This window comes from Panthera uncia, assembly GCF_023721935.1.
Source record: "Panthera uncia isolate 11264 chromosome E2 unlocalized genomic scaffold, Puncia_PCG_1.0 HiC_scaffold_19, whole genome shotgun sequence".
Taxonomy (NCBI): domain Eukaryota; kingdom Metazoa; phylum Chordata; class Mammalia; order Carnivora; family Felidae; genus Panthera; species Panthera uncia.
Window position 1 is genome coordinate 31326553 of NW_026057588.1, and position 20642 is coordinate 31347194.

General features: G+C 45.2%; 1 protein-coding gene across 2 annotated transcripts in view; it reads left to right on the forward strand.

The window, feature by feature from the left end:
• Positions 1–393: 393 nt before the first annotated feature.
• Positions 394–20642, forward strand: part of NUP93 (nucleoporin 93) — a 104024-nt gene continuing 83775 nt past the window's right edge. For both annotated transcript variants that reach the window (XM_049622159.1, XM_049622160.1), the window contains exons 1-2: positions 394–493; positions 19228–19420. In XM_049622159.1, the coding sequence (XP_049478116.1) occupies positions 19242–19420 (179 nt within the window). In that variant the 5' untranslated portion in view covers positions 394–493; positions 19228–19241. The remainder of the gene's footprint in view (positions 494–19227; positions 19421–20642) is intronic.

The following is a 20642-nucleotide window of genomic DNA, read 5'->3' on the forward strand; positions in this document are numbered from 1 at the left end:
CATTCTCATTACCCTGCTTTTTTTTGGTCATAGCCCTCCTTACAAACTGGCAGGTATTTATTGTACTTTTGTTTCTCCCACCAGCTCAACAACTCCATTAGAGCAAGGATCTTGTCTGTCGTGGTCACCACTGTGCCCCCAGGGCCACTGTGCCCCCAGTACCTGGCACTAGGATGGTGCTCAATAAACGGTTAGAAACCCGCGCTAGAGATTGTGCATTCGCTCTCAGCCAACTCTAACCAGGAGGGAAGACTGAGGGCCAAGGCCACGGGCTAGGGGGGCGTGGCAGCTCAGCCGGAGGCCCCGGCCACAGCCCCGCCCGTGTCCTTGTTCTCCTCCGCGGGTCTCCATAAAGTTTATTTGGCGGCGCGCCGCGCGAAGGCTTCTGGGAGGGCCGACTTCGGCCAATCAGGTAGCGCGGGCGAGCGGCGCGAGAAGCGGCGGCCGCGTTCTCCAGCCGGGACCTGAGCTGCTGAGACTGCTGCAGTGTCAGGTAAGGGTGTCGGTGTCTATGTCCTTCCCACTCGGGGCTTGTCCTTGAACCAACCCGGGGCCCCGAGGCTGGGCGGAGTCCGGTCCGCACGCTCGGAGCCACGTTGCTCTCACTTCCCGTTCGCCGTCTGGCAGCCGAGCACGCTTGACGCCGGCGACTCATCTCCCTGTCGAACCGTCCCCATTATAGTGTCTGGCAGCGCCCTGGGAGTGCCTTCTATCCGCTCTCTTTTTGAACACGGAGCTTTGGCCTCCTGACTCCCCTCCTCCCTTACTGCGGCGCTCTGCCGCGGCGCGTCACGCCCACACCCCCACCCCCACCCTGTGCACAGCGAACCCACTCTGGGTTGGGGCGGCGCCCCTCTCCGCCACAGCACTCCGCCTGCGTGCTCGCCCCTGGGGATGTACCCCGTCCTCTCTCCAAGGGCGGGGGTGTCGACCCTGTTAGCCTTTCCCCACCCTTGGCCTGTCTGCTGTACCCGCATGCAGGGGAATGCTGCTCCGCACGTAGGGACACGCAAGAGATTAGAACCTGGAGATGGCCTGCACTTTCTTGGCCCTCGCTGCAATGCCTGAGTTTACTGGGTTTCTTTAAAAAATTGCGGGACGGACCCCAGGGATCTTCGGTCAGAGTTTGGACCACCCTTTCACAGATCCGATGGTTTGCCCTTGTCAAGTGAGAAGGAGATTTGGGTTTTTTGTTGTTGGTTGTTTTGACCGAATTGCTTTTCAGCATGAGCAAGGATCACCTTTTGTATTCTGTCTGCGGAACCTCAGAGGGTGTCCTTGGGCATCATAGCTTTTCTTTCTTTCAGCTGTTCTTCGTGCATTTGTATTTGGGACATTTGAGTTTCCATTCATGATGAATTTCTGTTCAAGGCTCATAGTTTTAAATACTTATGTTTTAGGCTAACAGATCCTCTGTTTGTATCTCCAACGGGGGCTTCTCCCTCGACATCTACCCAGCTACCTATTTTCTATCCCTACCGAGATGGATGTTAGGGAACTCAGACTGAACCTGTCAAGAGAGGCCTAGCAAGCTTCCCATCATCTCCCCTCCCAAACTGCTCTTCTTTTTGTTTTTGTTTTTGTTTTCTATCTCGGTAATATAAAAGATCTAGACAATAACCTTTGAGTCACCCTTGACTGCTCTTTTTCTTTCTCATTCCACATCCAGTGCTTACCACCCTGGGCCAAGTCACCACCACCTCTCACCTGGATTATTGAAATAGTCTCCCAGCTGGTCTTCCTGCTTCTGCCCTTGCATTCATGCCCTATTTTTCAGCACAGCAGCTAGAAGGATCCTTTTGAAACGCAGGTCAGATCATATCACTCCTTTACACAAAAACCCTCCAGTGAGTTTCCGTCTTATTTAAAGACAAATGCCTCCTAGTGAGCCATAAGGCTTTACATAATCTGACCCACTGTTACTTTCCCACTCTCACTTTCTGCTGTTCTCCCTTTCCAGATGTCAGACATGCTTTGACCTCAGGACCTTTCTGCTAGGGGTTCAATATCCATGTGGTTTGCTCCCTCACTTTTTTCAGGTTTTTATTCAGGGATCATGTAGTGAGGCTTTCCCCAGTTTCTGTCTTCATTTCTGCTTCACTTGTTCTTCTTAGCAATTATATTTTAGTTATTTACCTTGTGTATTGTCTTTCCCTTCCAGAATGTGAAGGGCAGAGTGTTTTTATCTGTTTTGTTCCCTGATAATCTTCAGCACCTAGATCTGGCACGCAGTAGGTGCTCAATAAATGCCAAATAAACGAATGTTCCTGACACCTTTAGAGACTTGGAAATACAGTGATGAATTAAACAGTCCTGCCCTCGTTGGAGTGATGTTGCTATAGAGGATACCGCCAGCAATAAACAAACAAATATAGAGTGTAGTATCAGACTATTTTTAAAAGGAGGACAAGGATTTCTGAACAGATTGAAATGAGAGAGCAAGTGATGGGAATATCTGGGGTGAGAGCATTCCTGGAAGGGGAATACCAAGTTGCCAAGACCCTGAGGTGGGAACAGTTGCAGAAGTGGTGAGCTTGAGTGTCTGAATCTGTTTCTTGATGGACTGAAGTAGAAAATAAGGTAGAAATACAGATGTTCCAAAGAGGGGGAGAGGTCAGCAGAGACCCAGAGGTGAGGGTCCAAGGGGGTATTCAGGGAACAAGCCACTTTAATTCATCAAACATGTATTTGGTACCTATTTAATGCTAAACTTGGTTGCCGAGGGTTCAGAGTTGAGCAGTCTGCCTTACGGGAATTTGCCACGTAGAGGAGACAAACATGGGAAGAAATAATTACAACTATTTCACCAGAGAAGAACAGTAACAGAAGGTTCAGAATATTGTGGGAGGGGTGTGGGATGGGGAGGACTGCCCTAGCTGACTTTGCAGGATACATAGGAGTTCCCCATGTGACAGTGTAGGCTTGGGATGTGTTATAGCAGAATATGCAGCTGCATATGCAGGAGTACGAAGGGAGGAAACCGCGAGAATCGCCCCCAAGAGTAGAGACTTATTAGGGTATCTTTGGGGGAAGGGGAGTGAGAGATGTGGATGGTAAAAGTGACAGTGTCAGAATGCATGCATTTCCTCCTGGAGAGGACGGAAGGTGTCCCTGGTGAGATTAAGGCAGGGGAGCATTTCAGAAAGACTTCTTGCTAAGGGGAGGGTGAGTTAGAGGAACGAGGTAGTCAGGAGAAAAGCTTGAGGGTCAGACCGGGGGTGAGAGAGATGAGGATTGCCTTTCGCAAAAGGTTTGGGAGGTAGACCTGGATATTGGCTGGATGTTCAGGAGCAGAGGAAGGCGACCCTCATGTGATTCCCAGGTGGTTTCTGGCTGACTTGCTGGATGCTAATAGTTTTACCGAGAGACTGGGAGCCCAGGAGGAGAAATTGGTGGTGTTGGTAGCTAAGAGGAGAGAGAAGTGATGAGTTTGGTTTGGGACATGTGTGGTTTGAGGCACCCATGGGTCATCCAGGTGCAGATGTCGGGTGGACAGTTGGAGGTACTAGTTCAGGGGAGAGAGCTGGCCTGGACGTAGAATAATTTCTACCAAACCCTTGTTTTGATAAATTAGGGTTCTTATCTGGGCCCAGATAGTCCTCAGGGGTCTTTGGGTGGCCTTTTGGAGGAGGGGTCCTATGAGCCTCCTGCCATTGTATCTTCAAGAGTGTGTGTGTGGTTCTGTTACGTCCACATGTGTACATGAACATTAGACTCACAGATGTCTGTGGCCATTCGAAATATTAATAATCACTGGTAGGGGTTCTAGTTGAAGCCATGGCCAAAGGTGGATCTTATCCAGAGAAATACACAGTGTGGGAAGAGGAGGTCCAAGGATAGAAGCTTGGCATTTAAGGGATGGATAGATGTAGAAGCCACAGCAGAGGAGGCTGAGGGAGGGAAAAGCTGGGAGAGCAGGAGGCGAACCAGGGAAAGGTGGCATCTTCAAGTCAAGGGAGGAGAGTGTTTCAGGAAGAAAGGAATGGTCAGGGTGTCAGAGGCTGAGAGGAAGGGTTGAAAGTCCATTGGACTTAGCAGTTAGGTTAGTGGTGGCTGCAGAGAAATGGGAAAATAGTGAGGCAAGCAGAAGTTAGGTTGCAGCGGGTGATGTGTGGATGAGGCATGACAGAGGATGGCCATCTTTTTTTGAAGAGAGTGAGAGCTGGAGGAACGTGTGGGATTGAGGATTTGTTTGTTGTTGTGTTTGTTTATTTTTTGAGAGAGAGAGAGCAAGAGCGCATGTGCACACGCATGAGCAGGGGAGGGGCAGAGAGAGAGAGAGAGGGAGACACAGAATCCGAAGCAGGCTCTAGGCCCTGAGCTGTCAGCACAGAGCCCAGTGCGGGGCTCGAACACACGGACCACAAGATCATGACCTGAGCTGAAGTCGGATGCTTAACTGAGTCACGCAGGCACCCCAAGGAATTGTTTTTAATCTTTTAATTTTAGAATAATTTTAGATTTACAGAAAATATGTAAGATCAGTACAGAGTTCTCTGTACTCCTCACCCAGTTTCCCCTACTGCTGAGGAATTATCTTAGGAGAGGAGACACCTGAACTCTAGGAGAAGCCGCCAAAGACAGCCATCATTTCCTGAGCTCTGGCTGTGTGCAAGTCCCCGCCACGGGCTTTGCCTGCATAATCTAACGTCATCCTCACAACAGCTCTCTGATGTCTAAATCTGTTCCCTTCCTGGTCTTTCTCATTTCAGTAAGTGGCACATTCATGCTCCTGAGTTACTTACTTAGGCCTAAAACCTCGGCATCGTGTTCGACTTCTTTTCTCTCACGCTCTACATAAGTGATTCATATTTACGCGAAATCTATTCTTAAAATGTATACGTGAGTCAGTCTCTTCCGCCACTACCATCCTGGTCCATACCACTCTCCTGTAGCACATCTGGGTAGTAAGAGCAGCCTCCTGACTGGTCTCCCTGTTTTTACTTTGTGCCCTTCCTCCCTGCAGTCTGTTCTCCGCGCAGAAGTGGGAATGAGCCTTTGAAAAGGCTTAACCCTTTGGTAGTTCCCATCACACACAGACGAAAATCAGACGTTCTTATTACCATGTGCTGTGAAACCTACACCACGTAGCCCCTGCCGTAACCCCTCTCCCACCACTTTTCCCTGTCATGTTGCGCTTCAGTCATGTGGCCTCCTGTTCTTCTTCACATACGCTAAATTTGCTTTTGCCTTGGAGCTTTTGCAATCGCCGTTTCCTTTGCAAGAACATTCTTCCAGATATCAGTATAGCTCACTCCTTTATTTCATTTAGGTCTTTGTTCAAGTTTCCTTTTTTTGTAAATGTTTATTTATTTACTTTGAGAGAGAGAGAGAGGAGAGTGCAGGTGAGGGAGGGAGGGGCAGAGAGGATGAGAGAGATTCCCAAGCAGGCTCAGCAGCTGTCTGCGCAGAGCCCAACACGAGGCTCGAACTCACGAACCATGAGATCATGACCTGAGCCAAAACCAAGAGTCGGACGCTTAACCGACTGATTGACCTAGGCCCCCCCGAAGCTTCTTTTTAAAGCTTCTTTTTAAAGAAGCTTTGCAGAACACCCCAGCTAAAGCAGTCCTACTGTTCGTTCTGCCACATTTCCCTGTTTTATCTCCTTGTGAGCACTTATCAATACCTGGCATCATTTGTCTATTTGTTTATTTTAATTGTCTTCTAACAGACACAAGTGTTTTGAGTCCCAGAACCTTGTCTAGTTTTTCCACAGCTCTGTCCCCAGTGCCTTGAACAGATAGTACCTAGTGCATGGGAGATGCTTAATAAATATTTGTTAAATGAAGGAAGATGGGGCTGTGACTTTGGTGGACCCAACAAGGTCAGCATAGGAATTTAAACAATAGGAGTCAGGCTGGCTGGGTCCAGGGACCCAGAGGAGGTCCCACAGGACCAGCCAAGAGGATTCTTGTCTTTCCATCAGATAGAAATCAAACATGAGCCGAGAGGAAGTGAGAGCAGAGTTTCCTGAAGACGCAGAGTGCAGATACAAACGGAGCATCTGGGAGACTCAGAAAGGAAAGACGAGGGAGTGTCATCTATGCTGGGGGGCTGGGGTTCTTACTGAGGATTGTGATCTGTTCGTTGTAAGTGCTTCTTTAGGCATCTGGGAACTGGTTAAAATGGACAAGTATTTAGGTGTCCTCTATAAGCCGCTTATGCCCTGGGGCCAAGGGTCTTGGTAAGTCAGTGGTCTGGAAAACATACCTAACAGCCTCGCTGGTCACTCCTTAGATGGTGTCTCTTGTGCTGGAAGACTCCAAAGAAATCATTAACTCAAGAATCATTAAATCAAGAAATCATTCACAAGGAGGACGTGCACTGTCTGTACTATAAGACGTGTGTAAGGCGGGGGCTCAGGCCTTAGCAAGAATGAAGGCAGCAAAAAAGCAGTCCTTCATGGGGTCCCTTCTGTTTCCCTAATCTCAGTTAGATATTCTTGGCAAAGTTTGTGGAAGTTTATTCTGTCAGTCAGTGACTGTGTTGGGGAATCTAGCTGCTATTCAAGGACATTGTCGGAGTTAAGAAAAGTAAAGCTACAGAATGCTTTAAACTTTAGGCTTTTTGGAAGAGATGGAGAGTCTTGATATAAATAGACAATAATATAAAACAAATGAAGGAGAGTGATATCAGCACAATGGCAAGCTAAGAGGTCCTGATGCCTGTCTCTACATAAAAACAACAGAACAACTAACAAAAACCACATATTGACAAAAATAGGTCTGTGAGAGCTCCACAGTGACACAAGGCAGCTGCAGACACCCTGTGGAGCACCAAAACTGAGGATTGGCTACATGGAAATCTGTAAGGCAGATAAATGAACAGAATTTAGGTGAGAGGAGATGTTTGTGGGATGGATGTTTAGGAAAACCATTTGGTAGGTAGGACTTGAATTGGTAAAAATAATAGCTGAGGATTATTGCGTGGTTATTATGTGGCCTGTGAAGAAGATATAGCTCTTTTTCCATTTCACAGATGGGGCCTAGCAAGAGTAATTAACTTGCCCAAAGGCGCCTCACCGGAGAGTGGAGGGGCTGGCTGGAGCTCAGGGGTACAGTGGAAGGTGGGGAAAATGGCATGAGCAGGGCGTACGTAAGGATGGTTAGGAGCAGAGTAAATCGGGTAACTGGTACATAGGGTTTAATCAAAAGCAGTGCCTCGTCTGCATCCCTGTGAGTGGAAGGCATTGAGGCTTTGAGCAGGAGCAACATAGGGAAAGTGATGGTGGAAAGATTGAGGCAGCCACAGCAAGCAGAGTGACGTGGGAGTGGAGTGGGAGGGGCTCGAAGACATCCTGGTGTCTCTCAAGAACTTGGATTTAAAAGGATGGAAGTCCTGCCTCTTGTAATGGTGAAGAAGATAGAAGCAGCAGTTAGACTAACTTCATTGTGGTCGTCATCTCCCAATATGGGCAGAGATATGCATGTTACGTTGTAGATCTTAAACTTACCCGTTGTTCTGTATCGATTCTATCTGAATAAAGCTGGGGGAGGAAGGCAAGTACCTTTTGCTATCTAAATCTGTTAAGTAATGAGAGTTGGGATAGCACATTTGGAGAGTGAAGGCTATCTTGTCATCTGAATCTAAAGTATTTGGTTTCCTGAGTTTTTGTTAGGGAGGAACAGTGGTTTGGATAGTGAGAAATACCTGTCTGCTTTCTCTCAAAAAATATATCTGCATCTCTTTGGTTTCTGAGTCTGGAAGGCAGAGAGTACCTGTATATAAACCATCTGAAGTCATGCGCAGATGTAAAGGAGAAGGGCGAGTTAAAACCAGAGAGAGAGGGAGTGAGAGTGAGAGAGAAGCCAGGGGACAGAGTGAAGGAGATGAGGAGGGCAGGTCTTGGGCGGGGGGAGCTGGGGGGGGGCGGTTACTGCATTTTGAGATGTGCCAGATGTGACAGTTACGTGCTTGAGTGGAAATGCGTAGGCAGTGCCTGGAAACTCTGGGTTGCAGTGTGAGTGCAGGGCGCAGAGTGCCATCGAGGATTCAGGGCCACTGGTGAGACAGACACTCCGAAGTAGGGGATGTAGAGCAGTTTAGAAATGAACAAGTTGTTGGGGCACCTGGGTGGCTCAGTGAGTTAAGCGGTTAAGTGTCTTACTTGATCTCAAGGCTCGTGGGTTCGAGCTCTGTGCCCACAGCTCAGAGCCTGGAGCCAGCTTTGGATTCTTGTCTCCCTCTCTCTCTCTCTGCCCCTCCTCCACTTACACTCTGTCTCTCTCTCTCTCTCAAAAAGAAATAAACATTAAAAATTAAAAAAAAAATTAACAAGTTGTTTGAAGTTAGACAAGGTCACATACAGCCATGGAAAAGAATTCAGACTGACAGAGGTATAAGATGGAAAATCCCAACTCTTCCCTTTGCTTTCTGGAGGTAATGCTAAGGTACATTTCTTGCTATGTAATGTTTCTTTACTGTGAATTATCTGTGAATTATCTTAAGTGTATAGCTCAGTGAATTTTTACATATTTATCCAATCATGTGACCACTAACCATATTGAGATATGGAACATTTACAACGTGAGCTGCCATAATAAAATACCATAAACTGGGTGGCTTAAATAGCAGAAGTTTATTTTGTCACAGTTCTGGAGGCCGGGAGTCTGAGATCAGAGTGCCAGCGTGGTCGGGTCCTGGCGAAGACCTGCTTCCTGGTTGTTAGATGGCTGCTATCTCACTGTGTGCTCACATGTTCTTTCCTGGTTGAATGTGGTGGGGGGGGGGGGGTAGGAAGCAAGCTCCCTGGTGTCCTTTAGTAAGACACCAATCCCTTCATAAGGGCCCCATCTTCATGACCTCATCTGAACCTAATTCCCTTCCAAAGGTCCCATCTCCAAATACCATCACATCGGGTCTTAAGGCTTCAACATGGGAATTTTGGAGGGGCACTTTCTAGTCGATAGCACCCGGAAAGTTTTGTTCTCCTTTCCAGTCGGTTACTCCCGTGCCCCCACCCTAGAAGAACCAGTGTTCTGATTTCTACCACCATAGATTTAGTTTTTTCTGTTCTTAAAATCCATTTAAATGCAATCGTGCAGTGTGTGTTTTTTCTTTAAAATAAATCTGGCTGCTTTAGTTAACCACTGTGTCGGCAAAATTTATCCATATTCCACATAGCTATAGTTCAGTCTTTCCTATTGCTGTGTGGTATACCAGGGTATGAATATGCTGCCATAAAAAATCTCAAATGCGATAATTCTGTCTATACAATGGTGTTTTTTGTTGTTCGTTTGTTTGTTTTGTGTGTGTTTTGTTTTTTTAAAGTGACATAGCATTTATTCAACTTGATTTTATTTATTTATTTTTTTATATATAATTTATTATCAAATTGGTTTCCATACAACACCCAGTGCTCATCCCAACAGGTGCCCTCCTCTATGTTTTCAGATTATTTGGTGGTGGTGGAGGGCTCAGACTTTTATTAGAATCTGATAAAAGCTGTAGTGCTTTTCTTATATTAAGAAAAACAGAATACATGTATTTCCAGGGGTTCCTAGTGACTTTGATGTCGGTGTCATGGCCTTCAGGACAATAAGCTTTCCTTGGTTTACAGCAGGGTTTCTCAGCCTCGGCATTATATTTGAGCCCTATAATTCTTTGTTGTGGAGGCTGTGCTAGGCATTGTGGTATGTTTAGCTCCACCCTCGACCTGTACCCTCTAGATGTCCGTGGTATGTGGCCTGTCTCCCTGAATTGTGACAACCAGAAATGTCTCTAGATATTGCCAGTGACCTCTGGGGAGGCAAAGTTGCCCTCAGTTGAGAAACATTGGTTTAGAGAAAAAAAGCCAGAGCCAAAGACCTTTTAGAGGCTGATTTGGTGATCTTCCCTGCTCATGCCAGTTTAAGATGTGGCCGGTGTCATTAATTTCCATCACCACTCAAATGAGGCTGCTCCTTCTAACGACACATTAAGTGAGTTTAGAGACTGACTAAAGGGGTGCCTGGGTGGCTCAGTCGGTTAAGCATCTGACTTCGACTAAGGTCATGATCTCACGGTTCCTGAGTTTGAGCCCTGCATCAGGCTCTGTGGTGACAGGGTGGAGCCTGCTTGGGATCTTTTATCTCCCTCTCTCTCACTGCCTCTCCCCTGCTTGTGTGCTTTCTCTCTCTCTCAAAAATAAACATTAAAAAAAAAAAAAAAAAAGACTCACTTAAAATCTCTACATTTGTAGCAGCAGTCTCTTAGGAATTACCTGAGCCAACCCCATCACCTCAGTGGTGATGAGACTGCAATCCAGAGAGGGGGAAGGGTCAGCCCCAGGGCCAGAGGCTGATGTGGGGCAGAGCCAATGCGCAGTTCTTCCATTCCAGGCCCAGCTTCTACTCTGCTATTGCACTGGACAGCCCACTGGACTGCTGAGAGTTTATCAGAAACTTCCCTGGGGGATACTTGATGTTTTTATATGATGCCAGGTTGCTCCTCTTTGCTCTCTGGATATGAAACAATACAAGGGGCATTTTATGTATCAGGAAAGCTGATACTGTGCCTTCTTTACTGCAAACACTGAGTCACCCAGGCCAGTGCTAGTCCCGAATCACCCAGCTCTTTCATTTCACTCTGTCTAGGGTAATTTGTTTTAGCTCTTTATTTTCTCCAGAAGTCTACCTTCTGAGTAATGATCAGATCCAAGTCTCTTTTACTTAGTCTCATGGGACTAGAAAGAATTATCCAACAACAGATTTTTTTCATCCTTTTCCTAAAGGCATCTGAAACAATAGTATCTGTTAAGATGCAGTTTTTCTCTTTGGTTGTTGTTGTAATTGACAGCTGACAGATACAGCAAAAAGTGGAATGGTAACCAAGGTTTACATTTTCAAAAGAAGAGAGGAGAGCAGCACCAGTCTTAAACTTTTGATACCTCGGGTGAGGCTTTACTCATTAATCTTTGGTGCTGAATATTGAACGCACTTCTCTTTCGTTTTAATCCTATTTAAGCCCAATTAATAAGATGGTTTGAGGGCAAGATTTCTTCTTGAAATTAAATGCTAGATTTCTTTTGAATCACACCTTCATTGTGGAAACTTGAAGTTCTAATAAAAACCACATTTGATAGTGGGTAATATACATTTAAAAATTATAACTGTCTATCAGAAGTTCTTACTGAATGATAATGAAGTTGTGCTTAAGTAAGTTATAATTTAGTATCAAATATTTACTAGAAGATTTTTTTGAAGCAGAGATGTTTATAATTAAATGACAAAATGTTGCCAAATTGGCAACTTTGGAATAAAAGCTAAAATAACATTTTACAATGATGTAAATCAGTAGAGTTTATAAAATCCTTTCTGTGTATCATCAACCCCTTGAAGCAGTTAGGGATTATCATCCTCTTTTTATAGATGAGGAAATTGAGAGGAAAGATTTGGATTTTATCCCAGGGGTAAATCGACCTACTTTAAGCCAGTAAGTGAACGTTGCAGATTCAAACGAGGTGCTTCAGAGTCCAGTCTTCTCCTGTCTACCCATTCTGTTTTAAATATGTATCTGTATGTTTTTACTTATTTTACTGTCACGTTACAACTTTTAAAAATAATTTTCAAAAAGGAGTAACATTGTTAATTGTATATTTTGAAGAGAAGAAAAGAGGTGGAAGTAGCACCAATTATTTCCTCTGAAGTATACAAAAAATCCTCCCCCCCCAAAAGCATCTGCAAACTATAGCAGGCTAAAAGTGCATTTTTTAGATTCCAAGATCTTTGTAGTTGAAAGAGATAATATTTGGGTGTGTGGTAAGATTAGAATTTCACAGTGAGTACTTAGAAGTCCTGCTTGAGTGTATTGACATTCTGCAGGGAAAATCGTTGCTGTCATTTCCCTGTGCAGTCACCGAACTGAGAGAGATTCCTTTAAGACTGAAGGAAAGACAGACGCCCTTGCTTTATCTTTTCATCTCTTTGTTACCCCCTTCATATTCCTTGGATAACTGTTCTGTTTGGATTGTGGGTGATAAGGAAAAGGGAAAATGCACATGGGTTTGGTATGTTGCCCTGTCCTTGAAAAGGGCAGGGAGTTCCCTCTAGCATTCTGTGCGTTAGGTCAGAAGAACACTTTCTGGATAGATTTCATCATTTACAAAACGGATTTCTTCCCCCAAATCTGCTGTCTAAATAAACACCTTACAGAGGGAAGGGGAATGACAACAGGCCTGTTGTGTTAATCTTTACACGGTAGTGTTTTCACTGCTAGTGAGGGAGCTGTGCCAGGGGCATATAGCCAGTAAGCGTTGAACCTGGATTTACTTACCAAGTCTAGCTCAGATTTACCTAGGCAAAATAGAGGTTGGCAAACTATAACGTGTAGGCCTGAGAAGCTAAAAAGGGTTTTTACATCTTTAAATTGTGGGGAAAAAAATCCAAAGAAGAATATTTTATGACAAGTGAAAATTATATGAAATTCATATCTGAGTGGTCGTGATTAAAATTTTATCGGAGCGCAGCCATGCTCATTTGTTTACCTATCATCCGGTTTCAAGCCCAGCTGTGCAGGTGCAACAGAGAATGGCCCACAAAGCCTAAAATAATTTGCTGTCTGGCCCGTTACAGAAGAAGCTTGCTGACCCTTGCCCTAGCATACCGGTCTCAAAGACTAGAAACTGGAAGAGAGTTTGGTAGACAGGATGGATGGCTATGAGGCTCTTTCACTCTTTCCTTTGTTTTCGGTCAGCTTTGAGGTACTGGAGGTGCTCGTTTATGGAAATATATCCTGTAAGTATCATGGGTTCACAGCCACCTCTGAGATGACCCAGTAGTTTTTAAACCGTGGTTCCCCAGCTTGGGAGTCCACAAAGCCCTGGGAAAGTGGGAAGGCACATTCTACTGGTGGCTGATGCTTTAGAAGAAAAGACACTAATGAACTAATAATTAATACCAGAAAACAGATGTGTAGACGTTTTAATACAATAAGCATGAATACTGTAAGAAACTGAGAATCAGACCATCTGCAAAATCCTGAAGGGGCCACTCTGAGAATACTGATTTAAAATGGTCTAGAAGTGTTGAGCAGTTTGCATATTTAATTATCCATTTGGAAGGGAAAAATACCCTTCGTGTGTTTCCTTCACTGTCACACTACTCTACTTCACCACCACGGCGCTTCACTTTTGACACCCAGTGTGTGGGTTTTCCACACATCAGGCAATTTTCAGATTGCCTGCGCACCAGCTGGCTGTTACAGTTTAACTCACTTCTGGCACCGTGTACCTGGAGATAGCGGCAGATCCCACCAGTTAAGGGTCCAGTCCCACAGAACCGTGCCCACCCCCCACCCCCCTCTTTCGGAAGCCAGTCGCGAAGCCAGGTTGCTACATGTGCTTCTGACCTACCGGCTCTAGATCTGGGGTTCCCGCAACCCTCTCCTCAGGTTCGACTAATTTGCCAGAGGGGCTCACAGAGCTCAGAGAAACATTTACTTACGTGTTTACGAGTTTGTCATAAAGGATACGGATGGACACCCTGATAGATACTTAGGGTACTTAGGGTACTTAGATACTTAGGGTGGGGTCTGGAAGGGCCCCCGAGCACAGGAGCTTCTGTCCCTATGGAACTGGCAGGCACCACCCTCCAAGCATGTGGTCACCAACCCAGAAGCTCGGCAGATCTCATCGTTCAAGAGTTGTTGTAGAGTGGCCGGGGCTGAGAGTTCCAGCCCTCTAATCGTTTGGTCTTTCTGGTGACTGGCCCCATCCCAAGGCTGTCCAAGATGCCCCATCCCCAAGTCACCTCATTAACATAAGCTCAAGTGTGTTCAGGTGGAGCTCCTTGTGAGTTGCAAAAGACTCCCCATCTCAGGATATTCCAAGGGTTTTAGGAGCTTTGTGCCAGGAACTGAGACAGAGACCAAATAAATTTTTTATTATACTACACTACTCTTTTCTGGCTTGATTAAATATTTAACATGGTTATATTGCGATTGTAAAAATCACCATATTTTTCATAATTAAGACACATCTTAGTAGCAAATCAACTGAAATTATTTGATGCATTTTTGCTCTGCCTTTTTATTTAGTTCATCTCATCCTGTAAGCAATTTGGGGATTTTTTTTTTCCCTCTCGCTAAAGGATGTGTATGTGTCCAGAAGGGGGCAGTTTTTGGGCAGCGAGCGACAGGTGAGTGCTGACTAATTTGAGGAGATGGAAGTCCGCTCAGCCCTTGATTTCACCTGTAGGGAAGAGCTGTCTATAAAGCTGTGGGCTCTAATTTTTTCCTCTGCTTAATTTTCTCAGCATCCTCTAGGTGTGGTGAAGAGATCTGGATTACAGGGACTTTGCACTAAGAGCATTCTTCTAATATAGTGGGGTGCCCTACTGTGGCCTCTGAAAAACCTTGGGTTATTGTCTTTCATTTTGGGAGTAACTTTTTTATTGAAGTATGATACACAGTCTGAAAAGTACACGAATCATGAGTCCAGCTCAGTGAATTTTCTCAAAGTGAACACACTGTTAAGCAGCACTCAGCTTAAAAAAAACAGAAAATTAGCCCCTCAGAAGCCTCCCTTCTGTCATCCCCCCCCCCCCCCCCCGCCCCAAGAGTAACCAGTCTTGCTTTCTAATAGCAGTGATAAGGTAGCCTTTCATTTTAAAGCTTTTGGTTGCCAGTGTCTGAGGAGGTCTGTGGAGGCTCAGGAAGACTTCTGCTATGTAGCATGGGAGAGGTTTGATGCTCAGGGCCCTGGTATCCTGCGATGCTTTCTGAAGCACCTGTCAGTGTTTCCAAAGTCCTCTCCTGATCAGGCTCAGTCGTTGCTGACAGAGGAGCCCTGGTGTTGCGGCTTTGTCCTTGCTGGCCGTTTCCCATCCAGCCCCAATTTTGCTGCCTTGACTGTTCGACGTTCCACTTCCGTGGGTCCTCTGTGTGGCATTTTCCTGTCTCCCTCCTCCATACCTTGCCAAGGATACAACTGGCATCCAGTCTCTGCATGTGTCTTGGCCAGATTTTCCAACATAAAGCTTGGACTTTGCCCCTTCCTACCCCCAGTTCTCTCTTGGACAAGGTTAGTAAGGTTATTTGCTTGATCATCGTTCAGTATCTTGAGTCAAAATGGATATTTGGTTGGTTTAACCCACTTATTTTATGGCTAACTTGATATTTACTTTGTGGAAGAGATAAAGTTTTTCTTATATTTATGATATTAATTGTAAATTAAAAAATTTTAATGAAATGGGATGGGATGATGACTACATCGCAGTATAGATTTGGAAGCCCTCATAACATTTTTATCAATTAATATCCACTGGTTGAGTTATAATGCAGGATAGATCCAGTTTTTCCCAAATATGGCATTAAATATATAGGTCTTTTCTCTCAGACAGACATGGAACAAGCTTATTTTCAACTCTGAAGTTGAATAATGATATTTTTTCTATATATTTACTCTTCTGGTTTGGAATTCTGTTCACCTGAAAACTGAGCTGTTTCTTCTAAAATTCCACTGGTTTTTGTCTGGGTATTTAGAGGGAAAGTACCAGTCTGGACCAAGTGTGATCTGAATTCCTGGCATTTATACTGTCACTGCCTTATGCTGTGCAGCCTCAGAAATGTTAAGTATCAGTTGGTAGTCGGAAGGGAATGTTTTTGCTCTGGTCTTTGCTTGCCAGTGGATGCTGATTTGGCAGGAGAGTGCAGGAAGCCTTCAAGAAGAACAGACTCTCCACAAATGGAAGAATAAAACTATTCATTCCACAAATGAGCACCTACTGTGTGCCAGGTGCTGTTCTAGAAGCTCGGGATCCATTAGAGAACAAAACACACAGAATCCCTGTCCTTGTGCAGCTTACGTTCTAGCAGGGGTGACAGTCAGATGGGGGTGTGCTAGGGACAGTTGCAGCTTCCGCTCCTAAATATTTTGTTCCAGGTTGGCATCAAAGGCCAGGTGACAGTTGAGCTGAAACAGAGAGACAGGGAGTCAGTCAGGAGTGAATCTGGGAGAGGAGCATTCTAGATAGAGGAAACAAGGGGTAGAAAGGCTCTAGGGCAGGAATGTGCTTGACCCGTTGGGGGAGTAGCACAGGGGCCCCAGGGGGACTGGAGCCCAGGAAAGGAAAGGGGGTCAGGGCTGGAGATAAGTCTGGAAGGTAAGAGGAAGGGAGGCTGCTTCTGTAGGGCTTCACTTTGTACAAAAGGTTTAAGCAAAGGAAGGATGTGGCCTGACTTTGAAAGGATCAACTAGACTGGAGGAGGCAAGGGCTGAAGCAGGGAGGCCAGGGAAGAGGTGATAGTGACTTGAATGGGTGCAGGTGGTGGGATGAGGTAGATTCTGGGTGCATTTTGTGGGTAGACTTGAAAGGCTTTGTTGGCCTGGAGGAGTCATGGAGGCCTTCAAAGATTTTGGCCCAAGCAGCTGAGTAGTGGTGGCTCCACACAGAGAAGGCCAAGGAGCGCGTTTTGTTGACAAGAGATTAGAGCTCAGCTTTAGACATATTAAGTTTAAGATGGTGTTTTTTAGAGATTCAGCTTTTAGTTTATCGTGGTCAAATAATTCTATTAACTTTTAAAAGTCTTATTTTTGGGGCCATATTAAAGTAAAATGTGACTTTTATTTTGCATTTATTATTTACACTCATATCCATCATTCCACGTCTTTGTAGGGGCACGTCATTTGAGAAGTTGAGCGTTTCCTTTGTCTGAATTTGTCCGACGTGGATGCAAAATGTTAGATGTATTTTTCCCGTTTTTTTCCTTTTTTATTCGTTTCTTTAAAAATATTTATTCATTTTCTGAGAGAGAGAGAGAGAGAGAGAGAGAGAGCGAACACAAGCAGAGGAGGGAGAGAGAGAAAGAGAGGCAGACACAGAATCTGAAGCAGGCTCCAGGCTCTGGGCTGTCAGTATAGAGCCTGACTGCAAGATCATGACCTGAGCTGAAATAGGACACTTAACCAGCTGAGCCACCCAGGTACCCCTTTTCCTTCTGTTTTAAACTTAGAAAAGTTTGTTTCATTCAGTTCTTTATTAAAGGAGCTACAAGATTTTCCTTATGAAAGAAAAAAAGTATTTCCTACTCCTTGGCTCTGTTAGACGAATTATTTTTATCTTAGAGTAAAAAGGGGTGGGGGGAATTGGCGGCATATTACTTTTCTTTTCCCTTTCTGGTGAGCGACCATGTTTCTGCTAGTTAGTAGAATGTCATTGGCCCTGTTGGTTTCTGAGGAAAAACATTTCTCTATCAGACAGGAGCCGTTGTTTAAAAATACTCGTTTCAGGGGCACCTGGGTGGCTCAGTCGATTAAGTGTCTGACTCTTGATTTCAGCTCAGGTCATGATCTCAACGATTCGTGAAATTGAGCCCCAGCATAGGCTCTGTGCTGACAGTGCGGAGCCTGCTTGGGATTCTCTCTCCCTCTGTCTGCCCCTCTCTCTCTCTCTCAAAATAAATAAATATATATTTAAAAAAAAAAAACACTCTTGTTTCTTTCTTCTGTCCCCGAGAACAGAAGAAAGTTCTGCCATCCCCTTGTTCTGCCATCCCCATTTTCCCACAGGTAGAGATGGCCAATTACAGCCTCACTTCATTGGTTCAAAACAAAACAATGGTTATCTAGAAACTTTAGGAAAAAGAGTTAGCATGTATATGACTTTTTGCCTAAAGATTAAAGAATACCGAAGTGTTTTTATGTTTACCCCAACTGAGCCATATTATTTGTTTTTACCTTGTGCCTTTGCCTATAAATTTAGTATCCTTGAATGTCCATTTAAGAAAGAAATCCTCATTTTCCTCCTGTGGATTTATGGTGATAACCATGCCTTTTTAACATTAACCTGTGCTTCATAGCTTAGATATAATTATATATTACGTTACCGTTGTAACTACCATTCTAGACTAGTGGCATTTCAAAGGTGCAGTGAAAGCCATGGGTTTAAAACAAAGAAGAAAAGTATGATCAACAAGGGCTACTGTTTAAAGATTGAAAAAAAAATTTTTTTTAACGTTTATTCATTTTTGAGAGACAGAGAGAGACAGAGCATGAGTGGGGGAGGAGCAGAGAGAGAGGGAGACACAGAATCTGAAGCAGGCTGTAGGCTCCGAGCTATCAGCGCAGAGCCCATGTGGGGCTCAAACTCACGGACTGCGAGACCATGACCTGAGCTGAAGTTGGATGCCCAACCGACTGAGCCCCCCAGGCGCCCCTAAAGATATTTTCTAATAAATAATTTTGTCAGTCCTTTAGCAGTGTAAGTTTTTTTTTAATGATAGTGATACTGTTTATGTTCTGTTGATACAAATAGTGGTAGGAGTTAAAAACATGCTCTTGTTCAAGAATCTTACGCAAGGGATGTACAGTATGTATAAGATTCATAAAGGTGTAATATCCATTAAATAGTAACACTGTTCATAGGACTTTTTCTCTGTCAACTGCTGGACAAACAGGTGGTCTTGTTAATAATATTTGTGATCTCGAAGCCAGCTGCTATTTATATTAACACAATTATTAGTAACAGTGGCATTTCTAAAAGTAGTAGGTACTGTAACAATGGAGTCTAATATCCTGAATATCATCTATCACCAGCAGACATGGATCTCTGCTCTCAGTAACCTCGTAAGTGAAAGAATGTGTGAATGGACTCTTGAACATGAATTTTAAGACTGTCTTTTAGGTTAGTGGAGGAACAGGTGTGTGAGAATGACACGGGATTAGTCAGGAGACCTGTGTTCCTGTGTTCGTCCAGCCACACTGCAGCTGAGAGTGCTCGGGGCACCGAACTGAGCTCTGTGTGGACTGGCCTTGCTTCTCCTGTCTACTCAGGAGCCTCGTAGAGTTGTTGAGAACCATATGATATAAGGGCCTCATAAATTGCCCTGCCGTCTGTGGATGGTGGGGTTTTTCTAAGACAGGTGGAGGAATAGGAGGTGCCAGGGTGATTGTTCTTTAGCCTTCCCAGCGGGGGCCACCGTGGTTCCATTTCCTTGTTGGCTTTGAGTCTGTGGAAGGAGGCAGGAATTCTGTTCTGTAGCTCGGTATCTTTGCATTTGTTCTCGTGGCAGAAATCAATCTTGGGGCTGTCAGTATGCACAGAAATGATCTATTTCTTCACAGTCTGACTCATTTTCTCTGTCAGGCCTGTTCTTGGGCTCTGTTCAGGAACAAATCCTGCTTGTTGATGAGCTGTCTCCTTGTCTGTTTACAAAAAGTCCTCGTGTTCCGTTTAGCTTGTAACAGACTCAGGCAGCATTCGAAGCTTGTCTTTCCCTTGATTTAGGTCTCTTTCCTCCCCCATCTAGGATCTGCATCTCCAATGGATACTGAGGGGTTTGGTGAGCTCCTTCAGCAAGCTGAACAGCTTGCCGCGGAGACTGAGGGCATCTCAGAGCTTCCCCATGTGGAACGGAACCTCCAGGAGATCCAGCAGGCGGGCGAGCGCCTGCGTTCCCGCACCCTCACACGCACGTCCCAGGAGACAGCAGATGTCAAGGCGTGAGTACTGGTGGGGAGGCAGCACAGCTACTGGGTGGCTCAGGGGCAGGATCCGATTCTTTCCTTCCTTGAATTAGGATGCAGTCTGTAAATGACAGACACAAGCCAGATTCTTGGGAATTCAAGAGGTTTTGTAAACAAGTCAGCAGCCTTGTTCTGTCTCCCTGCTCCAGGTTTTCCAGCCTGTCTGCCTGACCAAGCCATGGTCCCGTATCACAGGCAGAGATGATTAGGATGGGAAAAGGTGAAGAGTTTTATCACACAGAAACTCGTTACAGTAGTTCCTGATTGGGTTTGCTGACCACGGGGTCATATTTATGACCGGCTCCCGTAGCTGTATTAGTAAATGCCGTTACACAGATAAGTGTTCCCTTCAAAGCCAGGGAGCACTCCGAGATGAGCAGACTTTTTAAGAGCACTCAGAAGAAATTGATGGGCTGTCAGTGACAAAAAGCCATTCAAGTGAGGGGTGATTCTTTCTGGTCATTGTTGGCAACCCCAACAGCTGCTTCTGCAAGGCCTTGCACGTGCAGTGCCTGCCAGTTGCCCATAGAACAGGAAAGTAGGTGGGCCCAAGAGAGTGCAGCTGAAGAAAAGTGCTGACTGGCTGTCCAGCCAGTGGCTCCTGCTGCCACACAGCATCCGCCAGGCTGTTGATTGCACAGTGGGGGTTGGGGCACCACTAGCCAGTCCTGGGCCACTTCTGGCGCTACAGCCATGAATTAATTACATGTGGTTCTTGCCCTCAAGGAGCTTGTAATTTTGGGAGACAGGAAAAACAAAACAAAACAAAACTTTGCTGCTTTCCATGAGAACTGTGATTTACTGATTACTTGTGTCAGAAATTTTACTTAATCCTCTCAACGAATATTAGGGCTCTTGTCCCCTCATTACAGTTGAGCAGCTAGGGCTCAGAGAGGACAGGTAACTGTCAGTTCACAGACCTGGTGAGTGTTGAGCCAGGATTCAAATCCAGTAAGGCTGACTCCAGAGCCTTGATGGAAGGGCCATGGGGGGATGGAGGGGTGCTATTACTTGTGACCTTGCTGGGTCTGGAAAATCACTGAGATTCTGTGTGGGCGATGTGGGAAATCGTTAATCGTCTGTTCAGTCTTCATTGTTTGAACTTGAGAAAGACCCAAGTACCGATGTTTCCATGAGGATGTTATTTTGGGTTTGTAACAAATGTCACAAGAGTGAGTATAAGTGCTACATTCTTCTC